Genomic DNA, 19,531 nt, shown 5'->3' with positions numbered 1-19,531 from the left:
TCACTGCCGGCGACAACATTCCGTACGCTGGCTTTGTGTAAACTCGGTGCCACTGGATACATGACCAACCTTCGCGGCTGTGCTACGACAATGAAGATGGCTGTTACTACAGGCGCTAAGATCCTTACTCGGTAGTCCCGCAGTCCTCTGGATCCCAGGGTACATCAAGTCAAACACAAAAACAAGGTGTATTCAACTCGCTTTAGGACTGTTTTGGAAAGGCATAATGCTTTGGAGCAAGGCTCCCCCTGAGAAACCACGGCAACACGAGTAAAGCCGGTGGGAGTGTCTTTGACTGACACACTAAGCCGCTTCGACAGTCAAAATATCATTGTACCCACAGCGTACTGTTCGTATATAATTCCTAAGTGGGAGCAAGGCAGAATACAAGTGGTGAAAATGAAAAGTAATTCCATCCAAAACCGGTGGTTTGCTTGCATTTACGTCATCAACATGCCAATGAAATATCAATAACGATGAAACTCGTGAAAACTCATGCGTCCGGCAACCTCCACCCAAAAGCGAAATCCCTTTTTCTCGCAGTTCAGCTTCTGTGGAACAAGCGTCTGTGACCGGTGGTCACGTGAGTGGCGTGGCTGCCGTCCCATGCAAAGATCCTCTTTCCACCGATGTCTACTTAGTACAGGTTGTTATTTACACATTCTGCAGTGTGTCTCACCAGGCAAGCTCCTTGGAGAAGTGACCCAGAGTGTATTTTCACTGATTTAGGACTGGTGAGCCTTCTGGCATGTCAAGTGCCCCCTTACTTGGCTAGCCGTTTGCAGAGACATAGTGTCTTGCCCGCCGGCGGCTTGCACTCGAGATTCGGCTGAATCACCGCTTTTCCACCAAAAACACCCCTTTTCCACCAAAACGGTCACCTTTCTGTTATATGCACCCAAATGCTAAGCTGAAGGGTTTCTTCCTGAGCCCTTGATCCTCACCGGCGACGTCAATAATGCTGTCTTCTCCGATTCGTCCGGCGACAACACGCCGTCGCCAGTTATGCCCGACTGGAACTCAGAGCGGTTCACACCGTGAGGGACTCGGCTGTGCCGTCCTACTTCTCAAGTAGACAACAGATAAGCATTTTGCATAACAGGCACTTTTCAGTTGTGGATTTGCGACTATTGACTTCGCGACACTTAATCAGGTTATGTCCTGTCCGAGGCGAGAATCCATTGGAGAAAGTATCTAATCGCCGGAGGCGGTTGTGTCTCGCACACTTTCCTCTCCGGTCGATGTTCTCAAGAGTGTGGTTCTACTGTAACGGTTGTTTGAGAAGAGGCTGTTGATCATCAACAGCACTGCTCCTCTCACGGGACAACAGCATTTGCCGATACTAGGATAACCGCCATGAAGTCTGTCGGGAAACATCGGCGTCTTTCTCTCGTATCGCTGCGAGAAACGTCAGCTCTACTTGCGGCAATGTGCTTCCTTGTTTCCATTTTTGTCTTACCCTCAAACTGCTTCGACTCACTGTTACCCGGTGACCCCGTTCTGTTTCCACGTTCCTCCCGATCAGCCGAGAAAGCCGCTCTCCAGCATCAAGTGGCACGCTCCGGAAGTAGATCCCGCGCACCGTCATTTATTTCCCGCGACAGACTGGTGACTGAGCACGCCGGTTCTCGAAGTTCCTTCCTGTCTGAAGGAGGCCCATCTTTGAACTGGATTCGGCGGCAGGAGACCGCAACCATGTCCTCTTCCTCAGAGAGCCCAGTGGTGAAGGTGAATTACGAGAAATCAGTCACTGTCGGTGGGCCTGTGCTACGAGGAGGCGCTGCGCTTCAAGGTGGAGTTCAAGATGCGGAGACAACAGCCCCCATTGGGGCTTGCTCGAAGATGCTAGAGGTGGAGACGAGCCAGTTCAAGACGAGTCTACCTCCTTTCGGTTGCCCTGCTGCCACAGTCGAGTAATGCTTAAACCAGACACCACATTGGTGAAAAGCAGTCAGTCTGATAAGTTCCTGAAGAACCCGCGTTGAGATATCAGACGTTCCACAGACAGATTGATCGCACCAAGAGAGAGACTACACATCTTCAATTTCGGCACTGACACACTCAATCGGAACCACTGTACTTGTTGGCATGCGAACCGGGACAAAATCAACGGAATCAGGACCGGTGTTTCCCACCAAAAGCGAGGAACCGTCACGGCGGAATTCAGTTTCGGTTCAGAGGGAACCGTTCAAAATACTGCAGCGTGTGTCGCGCAACAAATGTAGTACAGTGATGGTTGTTCAGACGCTTCAGCCATCTGTGTTATTCTCCCTATGTTCGGTTTGTTGTGTACAGCGTGTGGCACACAGTATATCTACTGTACGCGCCTTTCGAGGGTCTCGTAGACACGTCGCTCCCTCCCCCATACCGACAACAGCTTGCAGTTCTCAAGGACGTGTCCCTTAAACAGGGTGAGCATCCCCAGCACAAAACAAAGCCCTCTTTAATGACTGGGAAGGAAGACCCCGTTCAACGCGGGGATAGTGACGGAACGTAACAAGCCTCTAGACACCAAACTTGGATACTCGGTCGTATTTTTCGTGGAAAACGTGGAAAGCGAGTTTACTCCGGTGACAAGCGGTCCGAACAGACTGCATAGCTGTGCATATACCGCCAGAATCTGCTGTGCCACTCAGATATTCTGACAGGCGATTGAGCCACCTGAGTCCCTGTATCAAACGTCATGCAGTTTAAGCCATTTATTTATCCAGAATATAGTTTACATTCTCTTCAGAGTCAGACGGATTTCCTTCCCTATTGCTGAGGAGCTATCACAAATTAACCGTGACATATTTTTGTGCCCCCGACGATCATCAGCTTCAGCAACCACGGCTACGTCCACGGATCAAACTTGCAAATTAACCGCTCGCGTAATAATGAGAGACAGTGATAGTTGTATAAAGTAATAAAAACAACATCGGACTGGATCCCAATTTTCCTCTGGCGTTGTGTACTTCTGTCGTTTCTGCCTGGCAGGCTGGCACACTGATCCCAAGTCCCTTCCTCCGGAATGTCAACAAGCCCTTCTGTGGCTTCACTGCAAGATGCACGATACGATGATCCTCTGCGGTGGAAAGACTACCGGCTGGAAGTACTCCGCACCAAGCGACTTAGAGACAGCACGTAAGTTGCACGCCGTGCTCGGCAGAAAGTTCGTTCGAGTGCCTCTGGAGATCTGCAGCTTTTCAGCCCCTCACCTCCCCTCCCTCTGAAGCGGGACGTGGATACTCTCAACTCTCGCTGTCGAAGCAGAGACAAACGCCCATTAGAGACGTTCCGCAATATGCGTACGCACATGCCACGTTAGTGGAGGACTTGCATACTTTCGGTTGACCGGTTTCACTTATAATTTCTACAGAGCAGTACTGCTCCAAAACAGACTCGCCGATCTTCGCAGCATGCGAGAAAATGGCACAGGATGCTGGCTCCTCTTCAGAAGCATATCCCTTCGGCGGATGCAGGTAAGAGCCGAAGCAAAGGCACCGTTGGCAGAAGCAAAGAACGTGTAGCGTGGCACAGGACTTGCGTGTCGCAGTAGTGATCTACGCGGAGATGAAGCAGTCTTTCCATCCTACGTACAGTGCAAGGTGCCGGATTCGGTGGGGTAGCCGCAGCGCGTGTTTACTATTCGGGCCGTGCAGAATTCCAGAAAACATGCGTACTAGAAAGGAATCACCAACCAGAACCTTGCTTATCGTGAGTAAGCATCTTTCTGTGGTGGCGTGGCTTAACACCCCTGTCCGCTCTCTGCCTTGCGCTCTCGTCAAGAAATTCGTTTCTGTATAGGCAAAACTCGAACGATATATGATGTGAAACACACTAGCAGAACCCCAGTTGTCCAGAAGGTGTGCAGATTCCTTTGGGTCACAAGGTCAACGCAATATTCTCTATAGGGGCCTCCAGGGGTGCGCGAAGGTTGTATACACTGTTCCTGTTGATTTATTGTATATTTACGTCTACAGGAGCTTTAATGAAGAGACTGGCAGTCCAGGAACCGCTACACTGTACGCGGCTGGCAACAGGGTCAATCCCTCTCTATCGCTCAGTTTAACCGGCGCATTAGTGATTGGTAGTTTTTGGGCAGCGACTGCGTAATAATCCACTAGAAATTTGAAATAAACATTAACTAGATTTGGGGGATGCCGTGAAGTAGCTAAACCGTCGTGTCTCGTAAAACGCACCGTAAGCTGTCTCAACAGTGTCGGCACTCAAAGCCTGCTTTTCCTGGCTTCGATGTGTATCACATATATTACCATTTTCAACGTTTTGCTTTGGTAACAAACAAACCTGGATGTTAAAAACAGAGGAAATAGTGAAAATATTTTTCACTAAGTGAATTGGGAAATTTGGAGGACACCACTGCTAGTGGAATCCCTGAAACCTGCACTTTCTGTATTCTTGAACAGTGTCAATCCCGTTTTTTGAGACTCGACTCCGCTGGTCTATAGAGCAAAAACGCAGAATCATTTTATATCTAAAGATTTTTTACTACAGGCTCTTAGTCGTTGAATGGATCTCGGGCGCGGGAAGGGCTCCACGCGCTCCAGGCTCCTGCCGCCTGCATAGAATTGTTGATTTCCTGATATGTCTCCCGCACCATACCGGAATTCCCTCTCGATTGGGAGCCGTGAAATTCAGTACTGGGTCCTAAGGAGAAGGGAGAGAATGCAGGAGAAGGGAAACGTTTTGGTGAGAGGGTACCTTCTCCAGGGGTAACAGAGAATCCGCCGTTCACAATCCCTGCTCCCGGGCTGCCGTTTGTCACGGTGTGCTGGTAGTCTGTAGTTGGGAAAAAACTGTTTGGCAAAGAAACACCAATCCCTGCTGGTCCACCAAACTGCATACTCGGCACTCCGCGTGCCATACTCGGCGACGATAAGTCACCTGAGTTGCCCACGTTTCCGTTCAGCGGATGGGGGCCGCCGTCGTCTGGAAAAACACCTGCAATTGCGCCTGTGTAGGACAGGCCCATGCCATCGAGACTCCCGGCTGACGCGGCAGTTCGAAGAGTCGGCGAATAGACTCCCCCAAGTGGAGTGTTGTCCACCATAGACACCGACGGCGTACGGTCTGCGTTGCCTGCCATCGGAATGGGTCCAGCTGCAGCGGCAAAGTTGGGGCTGTAGAGCGATCCGACATTAGTATTGGCGAAGCCTGCCGCAGGATCAATACTCATGCCTCCTGGAAATACTCCTGGATACGGAGAGCCCGTGTACGGGCTACGTGATGGAAGCACAGGTGGCAGATACGTGCCACTCACGTCGCGCATCATGCTCGGTGACATCATTCCGAATCCTTCAATCGGAGAGTACAGCGGAGACAGGCTTTCGAAAGTGGAGAACGCTGCCATCGCCGGAGAGTTTATGAAGTCCTGCAAACTCCACACACTTCATCCTACTTTGACTGCATACTGGAACGATACAACTCGATTCACACTGCCCAAATTACTCAGGGACTGCCCCCCTGGTTAAATCCGTCCACACGTGATGGTAGTGATTTTATTGTGAACTTTTTCTTTTCTGGATCTGCTCCCACCAGCTCAAAGCACACATGGACGACCGTCGGCGTGCATCAGCTCGTGACGAACATAAGGATGTTCTGTTCGTATCCTTGATTCGCACAGCAGTGAATCCAGTGTTAGTTGGGAGAAAAAGAGATATGCGGACACACGATGGTAGAATTCCGAGGTCTGATAAGCGACTTACAGAACACAAGACTAATCCATCCCGCGGACTCAACACGAGAAGTGCCTACCATATGAACTTGCGAATGATATTTCCCAGAAGACAATACGTCTGGAGCTCCCCAAATGAAGTTCTGGGGGCTGGCCTGAACGTCTTTAGCTGCAGGACTGTCAGCGTCTGGCAGCATGGTCGTCGCTGGGTTCTCTGTCGGCTTCTTGCTTGGAACGTCCTCCTGATGTGTTAGAAGGGGTCCATTTTTTTCATTTATGTTCTCCTGCTCCTCCTCGAAAGTTCCCTCAGTTCTCGAGCGTGTTCCGTCCGCCAGTGTAGGTGAGTCAAGAGTAGAAGCCGCTGCACTGTTACGGTATCCTTCGCCCTCCATACTGTCTGCTGCGATAGCATTCTGGTCAAGAAGTGCCGGCCCCGCCGCTTGCTTTTCGTCTTTGCCAGCAACCTCGTCTTGCCTTTGGACGGTATCGTCGGAATCTGTAACAGCGGCAGATAACGAGTAATAACCACTTTGCGTTGACTCAAAGCGTGTTAAAAGCAGACGACGAACTTTCACCGACATCATCCGGTAGGACTTCTTTATACCCCCCGGTCTGCGTGTTATGTAGACTCCCTTGTGTCTGGCCGTACACTGTGTCGTGTCGACTCTGAGAACGAGTTGTTTCTGCACTACCAGTAGAGGAGGAAAGGGGTTATGCTGTCGATGTAGCAACCAGTTCATCCATTTGGTTTTCGGCTGCTGCGGCGAATCTGCAACGATGAGTTCATGTTCTTCAGTTTTTCTTCGTGAGACACTCTCGACGTTCCCTCTACGCGAATCTTACCGCTGTTACTCCCGACGACATTGAGGTGATTTTTCTGTTTTTCTGCATCGCCGAGTGCAGCGTGTTGAGAAACTGAGTTTGCTTCGTCTTTTTCTGTAGTGGCTTCGGTTGATGGATCACTGTTATCTTCAACACTTTCTGCCGATGCAAGCATGGAAACGAGGTTCCTCCCGTCACTCTCCCACTCACTGTCAACCGGATCTGGGCCCAGCTCGGGGTTCATATTACCGGTCTCTTCCATCCCGGAGTTCGTAGCTGCATTAACAAGACAGTTTCCACCTCCATCGCGACTTGTTTCGCCCCCGTGTTTCAGCCGGCAAGATTCCCGTACTGATTCTGACGGGACCGCTTGTAGTGATATGCCCATATTCAGGTGTGTGGACTCGACAATGGCATTGACAGAGGTACAGAACGTTGCTAGCAACAAAAGTGCTAGAACTAACGACGACTGGTCGTGGCCACCGAGAAGCATCATGAAAGTGTCTAACAACGCGATGTAGGTTGGTCAAAACCACCGGGTCGTGAGCGGCTCACTTGCCACTTCACTGACAGTAAAAACAAACCTGAAGATTACAATCATAGAGAGGCCGCGAGGGTCACAATTTTCTTTTTGGCACAAAGAACGCGTCGTTTTACATCCACCTGCACAGTTTAGCCAAAACTCGGTATCAAAATGCAGCCGCTTCGGAGACGAAAGAAGGGCATATTCTTTCTCACCAGTACACATGAGGTGTTTCAAGTTGTATCTGCTTGTTATGTGCAAACTTCCCTGCTGAAAACTCTCAGAGGTGTCGCGGTGCTCTGTTCATTCTCAAAAGGTTGACTTGCCAAGGGGATCAGCAGCGCTACTGACAAAGCGCACTGCGGATTTTTCATGGGAATTGCGTTGGGAGCCTCAGAGCCGTTGCAGGTTTTACGTGCCACGTACCGTCCCTATACTCTTCTAAAAGGGCTTTCGTGATGTCGAGATCGGTCTACGGTCGCACCCAGGGTCCAGCCGAGTCACTAACAGTTTTGCCTTTTCGTGACTTCGTTGCACTACTCAGAAGTGTAAAATACTCACCCTGTTCGAAAGCTGTTCGATTCTCAACTGACGCATTCAGCAGTGAAAGCACCGTGCAGCTGCAAAAAATCGCATCCGTCAAAAGCCATTGGCACCGAAGGTTCTCTCCTCTGAAGCGCTACATGCCTTAACAATGAGGCGCACATGGCTACAGTGACACAGATGCTTTGTGTGGCCGGCAATTGTACACCCCCTTGTCAACTCGTACAGCAATGAAATCGTTGCGCAGAAGTACACAGGAGAGAAAGGCTGGACTAGAAAGCTCTTGAACTAATCATTACTGTTAGATGCCTGTTTGCAGAGGTTGGCTGGTCTCGCGCTCGGCTGAAGTAAAACCAACAGTCGGGGCACGTCACCGGCTCGTGAAGAGGTTTCGGTTCATCGCTTGCGAATAAATCAACTCGATACTAAGTGTTAGACAGTGGGTTGACTCACATGTGCTTAAATGGTGCTGCAGATTTGCAGAAGTGGTCTGAAAACAGCCGAGCAAAGTCGAGATCATGCCGTCGCACGAGGTGAAAATGTTCAACCACTGTCAACTGTTTTCGTATTCTTTACCCACTGTTTGCTATGCGACTTCGGGAAGCTTCTTTCGCATTTCTGGATTCTCACCGGAAACCGCTTGCGAGACAAAATGCCACGTAGTGGAGGCGGCCGAAGCCGACTAAAGTATATTCCGTAAAACACCTGCATTTCAAGAGGCTACCCAAGGGATTGCAAGTTGTTCTCGTTGTTCTCGGTGCTTTTCCCGCCTGAACCCTTCACACATCATGGTTCGTACAGCACGAGGCAAAACACAGTTCCTTCTCTTATGCGTTGCCCTCTCCTTTGCAGCGAGTTCCGAAAAAGCAATTTCAGATCCCACGGCTGCTGAAGCGCCATTCGAGTCTGGGACTGATGCGCAAGTGCTGTCTCAAGTTAGCGCTGCGCAGGAAGCATCAGTGGAACTCGACGGCGAAATCGCGACACCAGAGACAATTGAGATAGGTCAATCCCGAGAGTCTTCGCATGAGTTCACCATTCTGTACATCACCGAGACCGTGCCTGTCGAAGCAGTACAGTCCAGATCCCCGCCAACTACTGTAGATGTGTATATTGCAGCACTCAATGGGACCATGCTGCATGACGACTCAGCATTTATGTTTGTTACCGTGTACTACGGAAACGGGACCGAAGGCGACACATTGACGGCCCACGTGCAGGAGCCTCAAACTCAAGGCGTATGGAAAAGGCCTTACTCGATTCAGAAAAGTTCCACCTATCTCGGCCGCCCGCATTTTGGTGCTGAAGAGTTGAAAGACCCGGACCATCTGGAGAGGAACCGCATTAGTGTGGCAAAGTATGCAGACGCGCCGCAAACAAGAGGATACTTTGAGACTAGCAGAGACCACAGAACTACCCAGGCCGATTCTCTCTTTCATCGGCGCAAAAAGCCAGGATCGATCGAAAATCAACGACGGCACCCGCGTAAACTGCGCCGTCGAGATGGAAATCGAGAAAACACTTATCTCCAGTTTCAACCAGCTTACGGACAAGACCTCCACACATTCGTGCACATTGCTGCTGGCAAGGCCGAGGCAGCCTTAGTTGGGAATATCTTGTTTAATCCCAAGCCGAAAGGCGACATTTACGTCCAAAGCGTTCTCGAGATTCCCCATGCCTTCCGAAAGTGGGTAGATCCTGAGTACGCGCCACTCTGGGATCCGGAGTTTATTGTCACCGGGGACTACTGGAGCTCAACACTCACACCTTGGGTGAGTCCACACTGTGATAAACTGCTAGTGGTCGTTTTTCGCTTTAAGAGTAGACGACACAAACGTCGCGACAGTGTACACAGGTTTCCGATGTGTCTTGTTGTCCACTTCAGGAGATTCGGGGTGCCATGTCGTGTCTGCTGTATGCAGTACAACACTTCTGCGATATCTTTTACTAATGGCACGTACGCGATGGCCGAGGGTTTCTACAAGCACCGATCGGCAAGGTAAACTGCATTTCTCTCTCTTTTTCTATTCCGTCTGACTGCATTAATTCCTCCACTAGGAAACAGGCAGATCCCACGGCGGGTTTTTCGTTCGAACTGACTTTTTGCACACCGTCTTGCCCTTCCACAGAAAGAAAACAATAGGAGTTTTTTTGCTGCGGCGGTGTGTCAGTTCGGCGGTGAGTGATTATAACAGAGAAGAGTCGAGTGTTATCCACACATACTAGGCGTAAAGGCGTTCATTCAGTTACTAAACAGGTGCGATGCCAACAAGAATCCGATACCTGTATTCTGTTTTCCTGGCGCATGGGTGACTCACAGGAATGCTGCTTTTGCCAACTCTGCGTGCGTAATAAACTAAGGAATGGCACTCAATATGGTGATCGCACTTAGCAGAAGTGTCGCCGCAAAGATTAAGGTAGAACCGTAATTCTTCCGGAAAACTGTACATCGGCTGTTCCAAAAAGAACGACGGTGCAAGTTCCTGCCAAGGACTCTGTCACTGCAAAAGTAGAGGACACTTTTTTTGCGAAGGCAACGTGCTGAAGTCAAGCGGTCAATCCAGCTAGCGTTTCAGGTGTATAGGCATGTCTGAGTACCCGGGCGGGTGGATACACAGAACTAGTAGATTCTCTTCTCTCCCTGACATACGAAAGCCACTCAGCGTCCTGCTGTTGTCGTTCCAAAGAAAATGGTGATCTCTGTCGATTTGGAGGCTGCTCGACATGAAACAGAGAAGTTCATGAGCTTGCTTGGCGCACAAACCACACAGAATTCCCGCCTCGCTTTGGAGCTGTCGGAGCTCACTGACAAAGTCAGATTTGCAAGGCAGCAACTCCGGATGCAGTCGGAGGGTAAGCGAGTTCGCTTCGTTTTAATCTTCACGAACAACTGCCGGCATCGCTTAGTCTGGCTTCCTTTGGCATCGGAACTGAAATGTCGGACAAACCAAAAAATTAAGAACGCCTCTGCGCTTCGAGAGTAGGATATGCTTCACGTCCCCGCAGTAAGAACCTGCTTATTTGGGGATCAGGCTTCAGCTGTACCAAGAGACGATTATGCGCCACACTTCGGAAATAGAACTTTGTGAAGCGCAGGCAGTCGAACGTAAGTGCATACCGAACAGCACAGGCTGACACCAGCTGGGTTTCACTTGCTGTTATCATTCAAGGCAAGCTGGCACTCGCCTTGCAAGTCGAAAAGAGTGGAGCCAATGCAGTGGAGCGTGAAACATCGTATAAGCGGGCAAAGGTAAGCGTGTGGCGTAATGTTACCCGAAACGGAGCTCCACTGGGCCAGGTGTGAACAGGCGGATAAGGAAGCGAGTCTCTCCTCGCTGTCGAGGCAAGTCACCGAGAAAAAAGCGCAACTGTCTCAACTGACAGAGGGTGTGTGCCGCTTGCGGGAAGCTGTTGCCACTTCGAAGAGTGAAAGGCAGCTGTTACTGCAAAGACACGCTCAAACAGTCGCCATTCTGAGAACTCGCTTTGATGCCGAGCTTAAAGAACTTCAGTCCGAGGGTCCCCGAGGTCCATTGATGATTCAGAAGTTAGAGAGAGAAATCGAAGCTCTAGAATTGGTGAGTCCCGAGCAGTTATTCTTTCGTCCGCTGCAGCAATCTCAAGCTGTCACTACTTTGCAGAAGAGAAACCTGCTTTCGAAGGAGAAGGAGTACTTCCTTTCTCGATTCAGCACTACGACCACAAATCAGGCCGGCCGGCCCGTTCTTCTACCCCAGACGAAGCCACAGTTAAACAAGAAGTCTCTTTACGAACTCCTTTCTACGGCGATTACTGAAACAGTTCCACAGGAATGACGGCCTAGTCGTTCTTAACCGAAATGATTGTGCCCCGCCAATGCTTCTGCAGGTGCAAGGATGACCTTGGTTACATTCAGTGTTTCTCATTGCTACCAGGCGCGCTGAGAAAAAGCTCCTTCCGCCATTCGTTGACTGTGTTTGCCACGAGGAATTAGAACATACTATTCGGTTCCTTGTCTGGAGATGACAGACTGCCAAGAATGCGATCCACCTTAGCTTCACACTGCCTACGGAGTTCCGTCCAAGCTTACAGGACGAGGTAGAGAGCTCTCATATCATCTGGCCTGTTACCCCTGGCGTACCCTACGACCAACGTGACGAGTGGTGTTTGAGACTAGTGTACATGCGTTCAATCAAGTGTAGTTTATTTGGAGGCTGGCTTATCCGTGTCCGTCCAAAATATTCCTAATCCTGCCGCTTTTTTGTGTGTGACTTCTCCTTTTTCTGGTGAGCCGATACTACGAGCGAATTACTGGTTTCGATCTTGAAGGTCTGGGTTTACCAAATCCAAGGTCTGCTGTGTTGTCATTCAGAACCCTCTACTCTGCGCTCTCAGTTTCCGGGGTTTTCTGAGTGCGAATGTTTGCCGGGCGTGCAGCCACCGCGAGGCAGACAGCTCAGGCGGGCACATTAACCTACGCAGTTTGCAGAAGCGAGTTGGGAGTTGTTTGAAAAGTTTTTTCGCGAGACACTTGACACAATGGATCTGAGAAACGGATGCGGAGCCTCCCGAGCACCAGCTGGGAGTGGGAAGCGAAGACCTGCCAGTCGACTCGACGCAGATCAGGCTTCCGACGGCCGCTGCATGTGCGCCGTTGACACCGTGGATTTCTTCACTTAGGTGTGTTTCATGATCAGCAGAACGAGCTGCAGGACAGCAAGACACACTCGACTGAGTTCGAATCACCAGCGCAAAGTCCACGGCGCCCAACCACTGACTTTACTGCCTCCTCGTGCAAAAGGTGTGTTTCGCTGGACGGTGTGTTTCAACTCTGCCGACAATGTGAGGAGAAAAACCTCACCAGAAAGAAAATGGTGATGACAAGAAAAACGATGCACTGCGCAGCGCGTCCGCTCCTCTGATTTTCCTCAGCTTTGCGAAGTTGCACGTTCGCTTGCGCCGTATTCTGGAGAACTTGCTCGACATTGTAGTCGATGCGATCAAGAATCGTTCCCTGCACAAAAAACGACATCTTCCGAGAAAACTCTGCAGCTTCCGCCTCCACCACCTACGAATGCAAGGCGACTCTGCGCGCGGTGCCTACACCTGCAGGGTTGCTTGCAGCATTTGCATGGAAGAAGATGTGGACACCTCCAGCCCCGTCCCCCTTGCACGCAGCACGCAACCAGATGGACGCGTGCACCAGAGCGTACCTGGTCAATAACAAGACTGTTCAGGTCCTTGAAGATCTGGTGCAGATCCGTCATCGACTGCGCAATTTTAGCAAGCTCCTGTGAGTCAAGACACACCAGCCACAGGGCAGTTTGAGTGTACCTTGTTTCCAGACGCTCACTCCGTCACGACCTCTCCAGGAACTCTCCTGGAAACTCAGCGCGTGCTCAGTGTCCCAGCCACAATGTCTCTCGCCTGGTGCCAGCGAAGAGCTGAGACTCTGCACGACTGGACTCACCCCTTGCCGCAGATCTGCGTCTTGCTCCATCAGAGCAAGCTCGGACGTCAAGTCATCGGCGAAACCCTGCACGCAAATGAGAGCCGCACGACGGACCCAAATGCCACACTGCAAGCAACTCCTGGTGCCGACACACGCGACAAAGACTCTTCATCTGCGTCCATCCACTGTCGGCACTTCACGAGTTTTGCCGGCGATTCTACATGGAAACAAGGCACGAAACCCTGCGTCTGTGTGTCCATTCAAGCCAGTCGCGATACGAACTGGAGAACGCGCCGTCTGTCCTCAGAAAACGGTACGCTGAGCCTACTCTTGCAAGGAAACAGACGGCCAGGATATCGAAATACATGTACTACAACAGTCACATAGTTGATCTCCCAAAGGGGATATCTTTACATGCTTGTACAACTCTTGTGCGATCTTAAGACTCTTAAGTCGAGGAAAACGAATCAACAGTGCAAGCTCCAACCAATCTTTCATGCTGCATCATCGAACGACTCGTGCAAACACATTGCCGGATCCAAGTTCTCCTGCGTTCCCTTGGCTTCGAAAACAGTCTGAATATCTGTGAGTCTGCTCCGAGCACACCCTATCTTTTATCCGGAGCTTTGCACTTGAAATCATTTTAGGATTGCCGTTGCTGACTCCAGCAGCGACGCTTACTGTGTCTCCAGACGCGCTGTCCGACGATCCAAAGATGTCTTCCCCGTGGGTTCTCCGTTTGACCTCTGCACCACAACAACCGTCGCAACAGAAGAGCATGCAGCGACTTTCTCAACAAAGACACCAGAGAGCGTCTAAGATTCGAGCGACTTGCGATCCGGACCTGTGTGCCGGCTCAGTTGCTCGAACGTCTTTTTCATCGAAGAATGCCACTCCTTCAGGTCTTCGAAACGCATGGCTTTGCCACCGGTATTTCAGGAGAAGACAGTGGACGTCAGCACAGAGACTCTCCGCATCTCTCTCTCCAGACTGCCCCCCATTCGCAAATGTCGACGAAATGGCCGCATGCAAGGGTGCGTCTATTCGGCTTGAAAGGTGTCCACACAGTCCATAAACAGTGCGTGCGAGGCCAGCAAGAATCCCACGCGTGCAGTTGGCACAGACAAGCATTACAGATGGCATTCGATGGCTTCGACAGCTCCACAAAACCACAGCTTTTACCTCGTCCATTGATCCACCTGCACACACGGGCGACCCATGCGTCTCACCTGCAAGATACGTTTTCTGTTGACTTCTAAAAGCTGCATTTAGCGCCTGCAGCTGAGCAGCGATACTTCGCTGCGCATTCTGCTGAAGCAGCTGGTCACACCGAGTGTCGCTGTCAGGTGTCTGAGTCACGCAAATCTGTTGCACGCGTCCTTCGCATCGCTTGAAGAGCTGAGTGTACATACACCGCAGAAGGGTATTATGTTCTCCGCGTCAGACAAATGCTCTTTGAACTCGAGAAAACGCAGGGTTCTCTTCTAGACGCCAGTGTGGCAACTCGCTGCGGCAGCGACTGGCCTCCACCCCCGCAAAAGGACGGTGAAAAAGGCAGAAAAGAAACACCGGATTCAAGGCCTCTTCTGATAGCAAAGCAGGGCACGACGAAAAGTACTGTAGAAAAAGATTCCTTGGCAGCACTGGATCTGCTATATCTTTGTGTCACGTGCATCTTTTCGGAACCTTATATGGAGGTAAACACGCTCCCGCGCTCCACAGACGCAGTGTCCAGAGACATCGCAAGGCTTTCTCCGCTGCCCTAGAGCTCCAGATCGAGAAGGATGCGTTTTGCGAGACAAGCAAATTGCACGTCCCCAGCGATGCGTCGACCACCGAGAAGTCCTGAAGAAGTCCTGCATGCGGTCGTGTACCGATAGAAGCCCGAGCCGGTCTCTTCGTCTCTTCGTCCCAGTCGATTTCATCGAAATCCAAAATTCGCATGTTTCGCTTTTATACCCAGTTTTTTCTCCGTGCTGCTTCACCAACTCGAGAACGGTAAGGAGACTGTACCCGAACCAAATCGCATTTCTGTTTTTCTGTCCGCCAAAACCAGCGAGAAACATCCCTACGTGGGTGAGATTGGCTGTGAGAGCGTCGATTTCCAGGTCCGGATTCGCCTGGCCTTCTCCGTCCTCGAAAACTTTGAGCAGGCGTCGCTGCTGCGCCTTCTGGAGCTGAGACACTGGGATGCACACCGCAGACATCCACGCGTATCCGTCTGTTTAGCATCTGGCTTGAAGAGTGGCCAAGGTCGGCGTACTTGGAGGTTTCTTCTCTCTCCACTCAGAGCTCTCCCCGTGATTCCCTTGTGTCCGACCCTCTCAGAGCGTTCCGCGAAGCAGCATGCGGATGCACGAAAGCGCTTCGAAAAAGTGATGTGTGATCTACCATTCTCCGAGCCTCAAGCTACGCTTGTGGGTGTGTTGGAAGAAGAGAAACGAATCGAACGCTACAACGTGGAGAAACGAGGTCGGAAGGTAAGTTACTGGATCTATAAAAGAAGCGACAGGCGCCACAAGTTTAGACATCCTGCTTGTCGTGAAGATCCGAATTCGAAGGCCACTGCACTCCGATGGATACTGCCCAGTCCAGCGCAAGAGTCGGCACCCAATCTCGAAAGTAAAAGTTTCTTTGTTAATGTGGCGAAGCCTTTCCTGGACCCTCCAGTGTGAAGACTCTTGCATGCGTCGCCTTCTCTGTTAAAACTCTCGAACAGAAGTGCTCTGTGAGAGACACTCACTTTTTTCTTTGATTTGTTCCACGTCGTCGTGCGCCTCTTCAACCATATCCGCCTGATCACAGAAGACGCATGTCGCAAGGAGCCATTCATGGAGAAAGGCACTCGAGACATTTTTACATTTGTACTCTCCGGCATTTCTTTAAACGCTTGTGAATCAAGAAAACCTGAAATTGACCGTGGTCCACACTCAACTCTTCAGAGAAACTGTTTCTCTCGAGGTAAGCAAGAGCGAAGTGCGACCCGCGAACTCACGTCGCTCTCCTACACCTTTGTCACACTTCGTACACGCGTAGGCAAGACGAGACTCTTGGAGATTCGCCTCGAGCCAGGAAACAAAACTTTATTTGCCATGTTGAACCTTTCCTATGCATAATGCTGTAGATGTCCTGCTGCAGAACGGCAGGGTTTGCCTGCTGCGCGTACCCTGCTCGAAGAATCTCCAAATGGCAGCGACACGAACGTGACTGAAGTGTACGCCAGAAAGACTAAATAGATCGTTGAAAGAAGTACGTTTCACATGAGTGCTCTTGCCGCAAAAACGTGTGTGATGATGTATATCTGCTTATGGATCTTAGGTAGTTTACGCGTAGCTACAGAGAGAGATAAGTTCTACAGAAGTACGACGACAGCGTGACCCCCGGATGCTTTCCGGGGTGGCTTGCGTCCGCCATCACTACGCGACACTTCAGACGCATACGTGAAAGAAACTGGAATTTGCCTCTCCTTCCCGCGAACACAATCAACGAAGAGAGTTGCGCTTCATATGCGAGAAACGGGCACAAAAACGAACAATCGAGAGCCTCGGAATGCGGCACCTACGGGGGACATGTTACATCTCAGCAGCACATTCGAGTGTAATGACACCGCAAACAGCCTTCAGGCAAAGGGGTGTTCGTTTTTCGAACACAGGCACGACAGACGTTTAAAGCCGAGACGGCGGCTCCGCATCCGGACTTCCCCTTGAGAATCAACTCCTAGCGAAGACATGAAACTTTGAGAGCCGGAAAAAAGTGGTTGACCGCTTCACACGAAATGAGATGGTGCCCCGAGAACTCGTAGTTTACAAAGTGTAACAGGAGGTAAAGCTTCAGCTGCTGTCTGACCGGCGTTCCATGTTTTTTCACGCGTTTGCGCGCCGCAAAGATTCGCGGAACCCCCAGAGTTCGGATTCTTCACCTGGGGCGCGTCAAGAAAAGTATCTGAAGAAAACAACGAATGCTGCCATGTGCGAGGGGAGGCTAGCTTCATCACGCATCTGGCAGCGCGCATGCAGAGCAACACACAGCTCACCCAGAGAGGCGGCAGTTGTTGCTGGCTTGTCGTAGTCATTTCTACTCCTTCATCTTCATCGGATTGGTAAGAAAGCAGCCTCTGTCGTCCTGAAAGCAGAAACGGAACTCCGCGTCGAGGCGAGAAGAAGTTTTTGCACAATCCTCCTCGGCACTCCTCAAAGTCCCACAGTGCACTCACTGGCGAGCATGTAGCAGACATAGACTTGACTGAGTTTCCTAGGTCGTACAGTGTCTCTGTGTGTTCAATGCGACTTACACAGTTCTCTGGCGCGAACCGTCCGAACAGAGAAAATATCTCTTTTCTACGGGGGAATGCCAGCACATGGTCTGATTGCAATCTTTGGTTTTTTTTTTCTACGCAGAAAGCTGAGACGAGTCCCCCGTCCCCCACCATGTCGGCTTCAAGACTTTCAGCTTTTTCTCTTCGTTCGACGAATACGACATGTGTCAGCGTTTTCTTTCCACGGGTCGCTGTCGCTCTTCATCCCTTTTCTTCTTCCGAGGATTCTCGATTCTCCACTGCAAGAACTTTTCTCCACGGCTGCCCGCGATTTGCAGTGTCCGCACAGGCGCCCGTCTGGCAATGCAAGTGACAGACGCTCCGCGTCGACACACAACCTAGACGCCGAGCAGCGAAAGCAGGTTTCCGTACATGTATCTATATATATCTATATCTATATATCTATATATAGATATATCTATATATTTGCATATTTATATGCATGTGCAGCTACGTATACGTCCAGAGATGCAGAGGGCAAGGCCTCTGGGTTCCTTGTATTTGTGTGCAGCTGTATGTACTGTAGTGTGAAATATGCCATATCTCCAACCTGTGTAGTCAATAACAGATCTTGGATGGCTCTACACTAGCGGCCATATGAACAGATACATAAATACATATATACACACGTATATATATATATATATACATATATATATATATATATACGTGTATTTACATAGGCATTTACATGTACATATGTATGTATATATACATACATATAATTATTTACATACGCATATGCATGTAGGGAGACCCCGTGGGTGTACTTTGTTTCCTGTGAAGTCAAGTCGGTGAAAGGAAATATTCGAGAAAAGGGGGAAGGCCATGACTGCTCTCATTGTTGGTCCCCCTGTTCACTTCCTGACAAAGAGGACGTTCTGTCACAGCCAAAGACGCATCTCTACAAAAAGAATTTCTACGCGATATACATCCAGCATACACAAGCATACATGCATGCACATTGGTGTAAGTATACATATATATATATATGATATGTTTATATTGTGACAAGTCGGTTCAGAACATGAAGAGATGTGCGAAGACTTTGCCATTTTCTTGCGTCGCTGCAATGAAGAGTGATGGAGAGAGCCTTACCTCGGGAGCTAATGGGAGAAGAAATGACGGCGTTTCCTGAAGAGACGTGAGTTGTGCCGAGAAGACTTCTTCCGAATCTATGCTTCTTGCTTTTGTACTCCATGCGGTACTTCAGAAACTGGGAGGTGATGTTCCTCGCTGCTAGTGTAGCCGCCATCTTGTCGAGCGCGTCTGCGAGTTCTTTCAAGCGAAAGCGTTCCGTTGCACGGACGAGTGAAGCGCTTCTTTCTGAAAGAGGCGCTTTCAAGCAGAAAACTTTGTCAGTTTTCGAGAGCAACGCGGCTTCCTGTGTCGGCTGTCCGAGGCAGAGCTGGCAGCAGACGCTTGGGTACGAGCGAGAAGCCGAAACGAAACTGCTCTTGTTGACAAGTAACAGCCGAGTGCGATTTCCATGTGAACGTGTGTTTGCGTTCTTGCAGTTCTTTTCTTGGATGTTTAAAAACGAAGGAAGGCAGGTCTAGGAACAGTAAGAAAACGAAGAGGAGAAGAACCATACACGCGGAGATACTGAGAGTGGAAGACTCAACAGAAGAAGTCTGGCGAAGTGGACGAAGGCCGGCGGTCAGACTGGGAGGAACGAAGCGAGGGAGAAGACAGACGATAGCATCGAAAGGCAGGCAAGGGGAGAGTCGAAAACTGAAGGGGAAATGGAGACGAAACACACAGAGGCATGAAAAGAGAAGCAGACAAAAAACTGCATAGAAGAAAAGAGACAAAGCGTCGAAGAAACGAAGAGAAGCAAATGGACGGAAGCGGACGACAACAGAAAGACCCGATTGGACTCGAGCGAGAGGTGAAGGGAAGAGTTGTTCTAGAGAGTCAGAAGTAAACGATGGTCGAATAGACTGCTGGACGGGCAGAACTGTGTGTTTCAGAGAATCATCCGTGGAGAGCAACGCAGTTGCAGGAGGACGTCCTGCTCTCTGCCGAAACAATTGGCGAAGACGAAAAAGTCGGAGAAAAGCGAGGCAGACGAAAGAGAGCACACGAGAATGGCTGCGAAGGAAGAGAGAGAGGACAGGGTCAAGAGGAAGAGGAGAGAAAAGGAGCGCTCGTTTTCGAGACTTTTGCTGTCCTGGACAGAAAAGCCTTCGTGTGGAGTCGAAGTCCACTGCAGGCGGCTCA

At 50.3% G+C, this 19,531-nt stretch overlaps 4 protein-coding genes across 4 annotated transcripts; 2 read left to right on the top strand and 2 right to left on the bottom strand.

Moving 5' to 3' along the window:
* Nucleotides 1-782: 782 nt before the first annotated feature.
* Nucleotides 783-4,454, top strand: TGME49_247960 (hypothetical protein). The gene is made up of 5 exons (XM_018780843.1): nucleotides 783-1,913; nucleotides 2,296-2,411; nucleotides 2,977-3,123; nucleotides 3,359-3,461; nucleotides 3,963-4,454. Exons 1-5 carry the CDS (start codon nucleotides 1,357-1,359, stop codon nucleotides 4,093-4,095), a joined length of 1,056 nt encoding a protein of 351 aa, XP_018634981.1. The 5' UTR covers nucleotides 783-1,356; the 3' UTR covers nucleotides 4,096-4,454.
* Nucleotides 4,455-4,498: 44 nt separating this feature from the next.
* TGME49_247950 (hypothetical protein) lies at nucleotides 4,499-6,758 on the bottom strand (the record flags this gene model as incomplete). Its single annotated transcript, XM_002367111.1, has 3 exons — nucleotides 4,499-5,371; nucleotides 5,755-6,170; nucleotides 6,707-6,758. 3 exons carry the CDS (start codon nucleotides 6,756-6,758, stop codon nucleotides 4,499-4,501), a joined length of 1,341 nt encoding a protein of 446 aa, XP_002367152.1.
* An 805-nt stretch (nucleotides 6,759-7,563) lies between these two features.
* TGME49_247940 (hypothetical protein) lies at nucleotides 7,564-11,877 on the top strand. The gene is made up of 7 exons (XM_018780842.1): nucleotides 7,564-9,334; nucleotides 9,485-9,561; nucleotides 9,734-9,740; nucleotides 10,250-10,542; nucleotides 10,595-10,668; nucleotides 10,733-10,812; nucleotides 10,871-11,877. Exons 1-7 carry the CDS (start codon nucleotides 8,351-8,353, stop codon nucleotides 11,375-11,377), a joined length of 2,022 nt encoding a protein of 673 aa, XP_018634980.1. The 5' UTR covers nucleotides 7,564-8,350; the 3' UTR covers nucleotides 11,378-11,877.
* A 340-nt stretch (nucleotides 11,878-12,217) lies between these two features.
* Nucleotides 12,218-18,563, bottom strand: TGME49_247930 (SNARE domain-containing protein; the record flags this gene model as incomplete). Its single annotated transcript, XM_002367109.1, has 10 exons — nucleotides 12,218-12,247; nucleotides 12,403-12,555; nucleotides 12,755-12,832; nucleotides 13,012-13,077; nucleotides 13,675-13,739; nucleotides 14,223-14,391; nucleotides 15,066-15,178; nucleotides 15,737-15,788; nucleotides 17,027-17,115; nucleotides 18,407-18,563. The coding sequence occupies 10 exons, from the start codon at nucleotides 18,561-18,563 to the stop codon at nucleotides 12,218-12,220; spliced, it is 972 nt and encodes a 323-aa protein (XP_002367150.1).
* Between the last annotated feature and the right edge of the window lie 968 nt (nucleotides 18,564-19,531).

This window comes from Toxoplasma gondii, chromosome XII, assembly GCF_000006565.2.
Source record: "Toxoplasma gondii ME49 chromosome XII, whole genome shotgun sequence".
NCBI lineage: Eukaryota > Apicomplexa > Conoidasida > Eucoccidiorida > Sarcocystidae > Toxoplasma > Toxoplasma gondii.
Note: the sequence above shows the minus strand (reverse complement) of the source record. Positions and strands in the feature narration are given on the sequence as shown.

Bases quoted from the DNA above. Each gene is read 5' to 3' on its own strand.
- TGME49_247960 (XM_018780843.1), top strand. From the start codon at position 1,357: ATGAAGTCTGTCGGGAAACATCGGCGTCTTTCTCTCGTATCGCTGCGA. The intron at 3,124-3,358 runs GTAAGTTGCACG...TAATTTCTACAG, and splicing joins AAGCGACTTAGAGACAGCAC to AGCAGTACTGCTCCAAAACA. The intron at 3,462-3,962 runs GTAAGAGCCGAA...TTACGTCTACAG, and splicing joins TATCCCTTCGGCGGATGCAG to GAGCTTTAATGAAGAGACTG.
- TGME49_247940 (XM_018780842.1), top strand. From the start codon at position 8,351: ATGGTTCGTACAGCACGAGGCAAAACACAGTTCCTTCTCTTATGCGTT. The intron at 10,543-10,594 runs GTAGGATATGCT...TTTGGGGATCAG, and splicing joins AACGCCTCTGCGCTTCGAGA to GCTTCAGCTGTACCAAGAGA. The intron at 10,669-10,732 runs GTAAGTGCATAC...TTATCATTCAAG, and splicing joins TGAAGCGCAGGCAGTCGAAC to GCAAGCTGGCACTCGCCTTG.